General features: G+C 50.7%; 1 protein-coding gene across 1 annotated transcript in view; it reads left to right on the top strand.

The window, feature by feature from the left end:
• Positions 1 to 5,287: 5,287 nt before the first annotated feature.
• The window catches only part of DMRT3 (doublesex and mab-3 related transcription factor 3), a 13,826-nt gene continuing 9,113 nt past the window's right edge, over positions 5,288 to 10,000 (top strand). The window contains exon 1 of the mRNA XM_006918397.2: positions 5,288 to 5,741. Coding sequence (XP_006918459.1) covers positions 5,291 to 5,741 — 451 coding nt within the window. The 5' untranslated portion in view covers positions 5,288 to 5,290. The remainder of the gene's footprint in view (positions 5,742 to 10,000) is intronic.

The raw sequence follows: 10,000 nt of genomic DNA, 5'->3' as shown, positions 1-10,000 counted from the left end.
AGGAGGCTTGGTCTTGGGCTAAGAGTATCTGAATCTGTCTACCTTCCTTGGGTTGGGGCGACTCTGGAGACCCCGCACAGCGTCTCAGCCTTGCCGCGTTATTTTCCAGCGGGCGTGGCTTCAGTTCACGGAGTTCGCACCCACTTTCTCTGGGATGAGGGCGGTGCCAGCCGTTTTCTCTCTTTATTCCCGGGCCCTTTGACCCGAGTAGGGACTTCTTTCTTGAAATCCCGCACATCCGCCCACTTTCCCCGCAGCCGGCTTTTGTTCCGGGACTGCAGAAGAGGGAGGAGGCGGCAGAGAGTTCTGGAAAAAGGGCTTGTCTTAGGGAAGAACTACACCAGCCCCCCGAGAGCGAACACTCCGGGAAAAAGAAAGTGGGAAAAAGAAAATGTCCGTTGAATGTTGCTCTAAGGTTTCCTTGGCTTTTTTTGTTTTAAAGTCAGAGGGGAAAGATTAATTTAAAACTTCTAAAGCCTGCGCTGCTCTAATTTTATATTGGAGGGTACAAGTTTCTTTCTCCATTTGCACTGCAGGCAGACAGGGTCTCCAAGCCACTACTGCGATTCTCTTCCAAAATGGTGTGGGGACGTGACCGACGCCCTGAGCCCACCCCACGCCCTCCTGCGGCCTCGGGTGTGTGCGACTCCAGCGTGTTCCTGCGCACATGGCCGCAAACCCCAACTCCCAGGCCGTTGGGAATAAGCGGCGCGGCCGAAAGGCCGAGGCCGCGGGCGCTGCTCGGGCGCCGAGGCCAGAGCCGGGAGTGAGCGGCTGCGCCCGGGATCTCCAGGGGAAGCGGCCCTGGATCCCGGCCCAGTGGGAATTGCTCCTAGGAAGCGCTTTTCCGGTCCCTTCCTTCGAAAGCGCGGGGTTTAGATCGCCGCTCAGTGAGCCCCTCTGAGAAAGCGATGCAGGAGGAATCCCCCTCGCTACACACACACACACACTAAAAAAAATGGTGGGGGCGGGCGGGGCCTGTGACCCGGCTGGGTCTGAAAAATCTGCAGCTGTGGGAGCGCTCGTTCTTAGGCGTGAGTCGCTCCTAGCTTCGAAAGTTCGAGAACTTGAAGGACCCAGCAGCAGCACCTACTGAGGCTACACAGAGCCCGCGGGGTTGCAGGCCGTTCTTCGCCCCCGTTTGCTTCAAAAGGCTAGGCCCCTGGAGAGCCTCTGGTCTCCCACTGCCAAAATGGTGTGAGGACAGGACCGCCTAGGACCTTTCTGTTGAGCGTCGTCCCAGGGATAGGCCAAACGCAAGTTCAGTCGTCCCCCTGACCCCTTTCCACCCCACCCCCGGCCGCATGCGGCCTCTGTCCCGCGGCTCAGAGGGCGGCTTCGGGGATGCCATTGGGGCGGGGGGGGCGGTGCGCACGAGTGTCCCCAATTAACTGAGGAAGAACAAGGGCATTATTGTCACCTCAAATCGATTGCTGGTTGTCCCATAGCTTCGTTAGACATTTGTTCCCCTTCTTTCAATTTGAAGCTGGCCAAAGAGCGATGCCTAGAGGCACGGACAGCGTGAAAGCTGAGAAGTTCATACTTAGAGAGAGAGGGCTCCTTTTCCTGCATTCAAAGGGCTTTCTGCACGCCCCCGACTTCCAGCGTCACCGTGGTCGCGATTAAAACGGCAAAATAGGAACCCTGACCTCCCCCTCCATAAGAAGCCAGCAAAGCAGAAAATTTCCTGATGTACAATATGAAACTGTCCTTTTGATTGTTTCTTGAGATGTGGAGCAGCTACCAGGACTCCCAGATCTGGAGTCAGAACATAGAACATGTTCAATTTCCCAGCAAAGACACATGTGTTCCGCGAGCTTTTAGATACACACCACAGGATTGTGTGCGCTCCAAGAGAAAGAGAACCATATACACACATTATCTTTCAGATTTTCACTATTAATACCTGCCACAGTTCTACCCAGTTACTTGTGGGTTGAAAGCACACACGCGCACACCCCATCCAGAGCGAAACGCGAGTGGATCAAGTCTAGTGAGGTTACATTGACTTGTAATCCTCCCCTCCTCCCTTTCCAATGTCTTTGATGATTTTTCCCATAAGTGTATAAGCTGCCGAGACTTAGTAGAAGCCGGCAGCTCCTCCTAAATGTGATTCGGACCATATGCTTTCTACATTCATTCCCACTTGGGCTTTTCTTCTCCGTACTAACTGCTAACACGTTATAGTCACCTTGAAATTTCCTCTGCTATTTTCCAATTAAAAGCTTAATAGCCCTGGAAACGGAGTTCATGTGGTGAAGTTTACCATAGCCCCTTGTTCTAAAAGGCTTTCTGCTGGGATCCCATTATGTGCTTGAATAAACCCTTTCTGCAAACAGAAATGGGATTCGAGGTTGTCAGGTGTTGGGTTACAATAGACTTTGAGGCAGGGGACATTTTACCAACATAAATACAAACCTGTCCCTATAGGGAGATGTTGTCAAATACTGGGATATGGAAAACATTCCCATCAAATATGAGAAAAGGATTATTGCGCTATATCAAATGAGTATTTAGATCTCAGCCCCCGATGTGCACTGGAGTGAAATGGGGCCCCGGGACCAAATAATGCCAGACTGTTTGAGTGGCAAAGGGATAGGGTGGCTAGGTGACCCAGGGAGGAAAGAGGTTGCTTTGCCAGTAGGAATCTACGCCCACCCCCCCCTCCCATCAAATATGAGAAAAGGATTATTGCGCTATATCAAATGAGTATTTAGATCTCAGCCCCCGATGTGCACTGGAGTGAAATGGGGCCCCGGGACCAAATAATGCCAGACTGTTTGAGTGGCAAAGGGATAGGGTGGCTAGGTGACCCAGGGAGGAAAGAGGTTGCTTTGCCAGTAGGAATCTACGCCCCCCCCCCCCCCCCCCCAAAAAAAACTGGTGCAGAACTCTGCTGCTTTCCTTAAAAAATACGCTTTACTTCCAAGTTTTTCTACTCCCAGTTTCGCTATTTGGAGAAAATCAGGAGACATTAGCTTTGAAAGAAGTCCGTGGTCCCTGTGTTCCCAAGGGACTTAGAGATTTCAGCGCAAACATTCCCAGATTCAGTGTCATTCTAGGCCTTCTGCTTCTGTCACATGGAGCACTCCCTGCCAACTCCCAACTTTCCGGACTCTGGCCCACCGGCCTGCGGGTGAACTCTGCCTCCAGTCCCAAGAAAGTTTATGAAGTTCCTTATAGTTGCATTGTTTTAGGGCTTGCTTTCCTGGCAAAGATGGGAGAAGTAGAGGGATTGAGGTGGTGGTGTTGAGGGCTGGGGCACGTAAGAGGAAAGACCAAGACTTAGGGGTCCCAGCCCCAGATGGCTTTGAAGGGACGCCTACTAGGGTTAGCACTCTTGTGCAAGAGTTTCCTGCTCACACCTCACCAGGTCAACATCCAGCGACCTCGAACTCCCAAACAAGTCTGAACCTGGGGCGAGGGCAGCTAAGGGATTCAAGAGAACACACACAACCAGGTTCCCTTTTAACCCTCCTCCCCTCCCAGAATCATCCTTCTAGGAGGAGGGTTGGCTAGTAGAACTCTTGCAGGTGCTTTAGGTGAATTCACAGGCAACACAGAGGGCCATTTTCCGGTTAATTGTTTGCTTCCAGGGCAGAGAAAAGCAGCCTCCCTGAGGGGACAAAGACAGCTGTGCAGCGAAAAGGTTGACCATAGCAGCAGACTCATCTACGCTCCCGTCTCGCATTTGATTAGCCCAGATAGCCCAGAGATGAGCTTAGTGTGTACACTCAGGATCATGCGGACTCAGCTCCGGGACTGTCATCTCCCCTGCTTCGTACTAAACCATTGTGCTTCCCTGCGCCGCTGTATCCAACTATGTTTTAATTTTTTGTTTTCTTGGATTGCGAGGTGGTGTGGGGGTTAGTCGTCCCTGTGCGTTTGTGGCGGTAAGTCTGCATTAGGCCAAACCGATACTTTAAGGACATTAGAAACAAATATCAGTTTAAACGAACTTTTATGCTGTCATCTTGTGCAAGAACCCCCTCTCACCCTACCCAAAGACAATTGGAGGTGGGGGAGAAGATTGGCTCCATTCTTTATCCACGGCTGTCATTGAGTCCGTGGAGATTTCAACTGCGTGACGCAAACCTCCATTTAACGGTTCAATGGCTGTTGGGCAGAGGGGAGATAATATCCAGAAACTTTTTGGGTGCTATCGTGGCTTCCTCGTCTACTCTGAAAGTTTAGACCCAGCACTTACACAAATCCTCCACACGAGTGCTTCCCCTGCCTTTCAAGACTGAGCTGTTTTTGTTGTTGTCGTTGTTTTTTAATTAAAACATGGGGAGGTGGACAAAGAAATAAACTCGGCGCCAGAGAGGGTGGACTGTGCCTGCAAAATAGGTTGTCATCCTTGGGTCAGCAGGTCTTCAAAAATGTTTATTTTTTTTCTGCAAGATTAAGGTTATTTTTTAAAATGTTGCAAAAGGAAATAAAGAGTCCAAATTTCCCAAACCAATTTCACTACCCTACTCCCAGTGGCCGTGGGGCCTGGCCCGCCCCAACTTAAAACCCTCTGGGTTCATGCCGGGTCCCGAATGCACCCGCAACGCTCCCAGTAGGCTCCGGTTCTCGTGGAGCTGAGTTTCTTCAGCCAAGTGCTGGGAAAGCAGCCTCAGGCTGGGTGTCGCTAAATCAGGCCTGGAGGGAGGGGAAAGGAGCGAAGGGAAGAAGCCACCTCGCTCGCCACGCTCACCCCGCCGGTCCTCCCCTTCTCCGCCCCGTGTGCACCGCTGCGTCCCGGAGCGCCGCATTCCCTCCCGCCCGGGGTAGAGGAAGCGCAGAGCTTGGAGGAGGGGGGCCGTGAGCGCCCCCGCGAGAGCGGCCTGGCTGCAGGTGGCAAGGAAGGTGATGCGTTGGTACCCGAGGGGCGCGAGGAAGGAGGAAGGCGTGGGGTGGGGAGTGCAAGACCGGGACCCTGGGGGTGGGGGTGGCAGTGGGAGGGAGGAGGAGTGGGGGGAGGGCGGTGGAGGAGGTGCTGGGCCCCGGCTGCGCGCGCGGGAGCTGCAGACCAGCTGGCTCAGACCTTAACCAGCGCTCTTGCCGGCTCCTTGCAGCCGCCGCAGCGCCTCGGCGAGGGAGGACGTGCTGGCCAAAGCAGCGGCTGGAAGAGGCTCGACCGGCGTGGGATTGCTGGCGTACCAGCGGGAGGCTGAGGCTGCGGACGCCGTGGGAGCCGTAAATAAGGCTGCTGTTCCTCGGGCCATCCCAGGGCGCACGCGGCCGCCAGGGCTGCGGAACCAAGGGCCAAGCCGCCGGAGGCCTCCTCTGAACCAGCTAGGGCATGAACGGCTACGGCTCCCCCTATCTGTACATGGGCGGCCCGGTGTCGCAGCCGCCGCGGGCGCCCCTGCAGCGCACGCCCAAGTGCGCGCGCTGCCGCAACCACGGCGTGCTGTCTTGGCTCAAGGGCCACAAGCGCTATTGCCGCTTCAAGGACTGCACCTGTGAGAAGTGCATCCTCATCATCGAGCGGCAGCGGGTCATGGCGGCGCAGGTGGCGCTGCGCCGGCAGCAGGCCAACGAGAGCCTCGAGAGTCTCATCCCCGACTCGCTGCGCGCCCTGCCGGGACCCCCTCCGTCGGGGGACGCCGCCCCGCCGCCGCCTACCTCGCAGCCATCTCAGCCGCCGCCGCCGCCGTCGCGTCCCGCCGTCGAGTTGGCTGCGGCCGCCGCGCTACGCTGGGCCGCCGAGCCCCAGCCCGGGGCGCTGCAGGCACCGCTCGCCAAGCCAGGTAAGAGCTTCCGCGAGGCGGGAGCCCGGGTCCTGCATGAGGCTGAAAGCACTTCGGAGTTCCGGGGCTCTGCCTGGGAGGCCCGGAGGCAAGTTTAGGAAAGCGGGTCTGGCCGGGCCTTCCTCCCCAGACTCCGCCAATCCGGTTTTTACTCTCCGCGTAGAGCAAGCCATCAGTCTGGATCCGGCGGTAAAACCCGGGCGCCCGCGGAAATGCGCCTCGGGCAAGCCAAACGGCGGGGCTGCAACGGGCTCGCCAAGTGTCACTCCCAGGTTAAAGGGGAACTTGCTCGTTTCAGCGGGTAAATAAAGACACTGAGACAGGACCATATTAAAATCCACGCGGGCATACACACCACCGTGCGGCAAAGTTTTCCCGGTAGCGGGTTTTATAGAGCCTTGAATTTGGAGGTTGGGACGGGTAGGTGCAGGGACGGAGCCAAAGCCCAAGGCTTAGCTGACTCTGAGCTGGGCGTGCTTCTTGAATCCGGAGGAACTGGAGCGAACCCGAAGCTTGTCTAGAAGAGCACTGTGGCCTCCAGACTTGCAGTTTGTTGAAATTTCGAAGCCTTATTTAGAAGCAATAGTAATAAGGATTCTCAGAATCTGGAAATCCCAGTCAACTCCTTTTGCAGAACTGCTTGGGTCCTTTAACACCTTTCTTCAGGCTGCCTTGAGTTGTTTCTGTGGTTTAAAGAAACAAACAAAACTTGACCACTTGACCTACAGTGAGGAAGGCCACCCTCTGGAAAGCCCTTTCTCTGTACTAGGTGGGCTTGGGCCTCATTCTGCTAAATTGCAGATTCGGAGTAAAGGCTCTCTGGCTTCCTCTTGTCTCTCTTCACCCCTTTTCTTCTCCCTCTGTGGTGTTTTAAAAAGGGTAGTCTGCCCTGAGCCCTGAAGATGGAAAGATCCCCCCACCCCAACCCCTGTTTTCATGTTTTCTTCCTCTAGGCCTCCAGAGCCTGTAGACCCCAGTGGAGTCTCTTCTCCTGGGGAATCTCAAGCTTGCTGTCCTGCCTAGCCCAAGTCTTCCTTTAATTTTAGGCTCTGGAATTCAAAGGACATGAGTTTGATATTTCTCTTTCACTGTGGCAAAGGTACAAAGGAAAAAAAGCGCATTTTCTCAGAGAGGGGTCTAAGGGGTATACTGGAATTCTGAGAAGGAAGACGGTGGCAAGCCAGGATCCCTGTAGGTAGAACTGTGGTAGAGCTGCCTTCACCCCACACTCTTATACACCTCCAAGGAGCTTGTGGAGGTCTGCAAAAGCTTCTGGCTTCTGGAAAGAAGCTTTCAGGAGCAGTAGACTGCTGTGTGGAGCTGGGGAAATGCAGACTCACTCGTTTTGGGGGTGAGTTGATAGGAAGCCTGGCAGGCACAGTTCCCCTGCCCTTTTGTTCAGTTGTACTCTCTAGGCCTGAATCTCTGAGAGCATTTTATGTGAAGAGCAGAACTGGGTATTTTAAGGACAGAAGAGAATTTACTGAACATGGATTTTGTGGATATTTAATCCAAGATAGGATATAAGCATTTCTCTGTAACGCTTTCCACCTCAGGTATCTGTTTTCTGTAAGTTTATTTTGTTTTTCTCCTTTAGGTCAGAAAAAGTTAACTAGGAGAGTTTTGTCTCAGTTCTAGAAGTTGATCCCTGCTAATAACTTTTTTTAACCCTTATGTTTCCAGTTTCCTGGTCTCGATTTCCCCCAGCACCGGAGCAGGAGTCTGAGTTTGTTAGTGGTAGCATTTTGTGGTGGCCACCTGCCCAGCAGCACTCCTGTAATAGGGCTTTGGGTTTTGGGGTCCTAGTCTAAGAGCGGATTCCTTTCACATCCTGTGCTCTTCAAACCATTCTTTGGGATAGCCAAAATTCATGGTTTCTAAAGAGTCAAGAAACCAAAACAATTCTAGGAGTGGGTAGTGAGGGCAGGAAGAAAGGCACAGCAGCAGCAGCAGCTGCAGCAGGAGGATACAGCGTTTGGGAAGATAAAAGAAGGAGCCCAGTTTCAACTGGACAAACCAGACCTGGTGCTCTCTTAAGTATTCAGGGATAGCCTGAGCCCTCCAAATTGAAAACAAGTAATTGCAAAGAAGAATAGGATTTACTATAAGGAGAGGTCAGAGTGATGGCTCTGGGAGACCGAGCTGTTCAGGGACCAAGGGCTCAGTTTCTAGCTGGTCATGTTGCATACCTTGCACATTTGTGTTTATGATTTTTGTTTTCTTCTTTGAATTGGTTTGACCCCATAATTCCGTTCGTTCGTTCTTTCTTTCTTTTTTAAAGCCAGTCATCAATCCAGTGGTGGGCATGGGCAGGAAAAGAAAAGAGTTGTTTTCCGTTAGGAAGGCGAGCATACAAGTGGATCATTTCTATGCATTACTTTGTAAGAAAGCCCATTTGGGATTTAAGTTAGAGAAAACTGCCTGGATAAGACTGGTGGTTGCTGTATTATACCTTTTTGCAGTTGTTTTTATTATGGTCTATTTGTACGTAACATACCATGCATATTTAGGAATATATCAGATACTTCTGGACAAGTAGCTCAGGACATTTAGAGAAGTAAGTGAAACTATTCAAACTATTAAGTTCACAGACCATTAGGAATCTCTAAATATCTTCTGGAAAATTGTGGAGATCTATTTCTTTGTAATCTCTGTCTAAAATGTGGTTGGTCTTTTTGCAAAGGGCCTCTTTAGCCCATAGCTGTGGGAACAAGCTTTTTTTTGTTGGCTATAAATGCAGGTGCACAAAAATCTTTTTTCCTCTCCAGAAAATCTTGAGAAAATGCATGCAATAGAGAAAGGTCTGTTTGCTGAACACCATTGGAGAAAAAAAAAAAATCCTATTCAGGGAGTGACACATTAACACCCACACTTGGTTTTGTAGCTAGAAAAAAATCTCTCTCTCAAATTATGCTTCAAGAGTCTTTAAAGGAATGGAGGTTATTTTATCTGTGTAGTATGTTGAACATCCCTTTCCATGTGGGGATGATTTTAAGGAGAATTTTCATATTCTTATGTTGTTACCTCTACCTATGGATTTAAACATTTCTTTTTTCTTTTTAGCTGTGCATTTCCCCTGCTCTTTGATTTCCATCCGTGATTGGCCTGGAATTATTAGATTTTGATTGAGCCCCAAATTCTAATTTAAACTTCTTTACATATATGCCATTGATTCATTTATTCTTCTGCTTAATTCCCTTTTCGTCCTCTTCAAACCCCCTCCCCTCTCCCCATGAAACTGTCATGGGAAGAGTGAACATCTTTCAGCTCTCAGTGTATCTGAGTCAGCAGCCTTAACAAGCTAAGCTAACCTTTCAGGACGTGGGCTCAAGAACTGAGGAAAGTTAAGGGTCATGACCAAGGTGAGCAGCTAAAGTTACATTCTTGTATTGAGGCTCCCTTCCCATACCCTCACCATTTCTCCCAGGAGAGTGTCCTGGGTCACCTCTGGCTGTGAGAAGAAAGATTTGTAGCTATAGATTCTTTTTAGGTCCACATCTGTCATCAAAATAAATATACAAGTTCTTAAAATGTTCTTAAAGGAAAAAGAAATCAAAAACATTGTATTTGGTTAGGAATAAGAGAGCAGGATCAAATAGAAAAGTAGGATCTTTTCTGTTTATTTCTCCTATAAAGGTGTAAACGAGACCTATGTGGAGAGAAGTTAGGAGTTTTGGAAAACTGCCTTTATTTTATTTTACCTCCTACCCCGCACCTCCTGGCATCATTATACTTACTCTGGGCCTTTCAGCTCCAGCTTGATTGAGTCCTGTCTTGTCTACTTCCTTATTTTAAATTTTGACTTTTTTTTTTTTTTTTTTTCAAAAAAGAGAAACAGATGTACCTACAAGTTTATGAGTGTTATGGGATCATTGGTCCAGGCAGGGTTGGGAAACCTTCTGCAACTAAAAGCTAGAAGAAAACGAAAAAGTGGGAAAGACTTCGGTTATTCATGAATTAAAAAACTGGGGCTGGCTTTAACACGACTTGATTTAGGGTGAGGGGCCAGACTCAGGAGTTGCGCTGTAAAAAACAAAGCCACCCAGATGAAAAAGAATAAGCGATATGGTACTACTGGTCTCTTTCAAACCTTAACACAGGGCTGACTCCAGGAGGTGAAATGCAGACGGTATTCACAGTTCCTGGCCTTTTCCTCGGGTGCCAGGTGATTTTCGTGTGCTTGGCTCCTAAGCCACCTTGCAAGCCCAAGGCAGTGAGTGTGGGGCAGTGTGCCTGTGGGAGCAGCGGGCCTGGGACAG

Source organism: Pteropus alecto, unplaced genomic scaffold (assembly GCF_000325575.1).
Source record: "Pteropus alecto unplaced genomic scaffold, ASM32557v1 scaffold95, whole genome shotgun sequence".
NCBI lineage: Eukaryota > Metazoa > Chordata > Mammalia > Chiroptera > Pteropodidae > Pteropus > Pteropus alecto.
The sequence above is the reverse complement of the archived record's forward strand: the minus strand, read 5'-3'. Positions and strand labels throughout refer to the sequence as shown.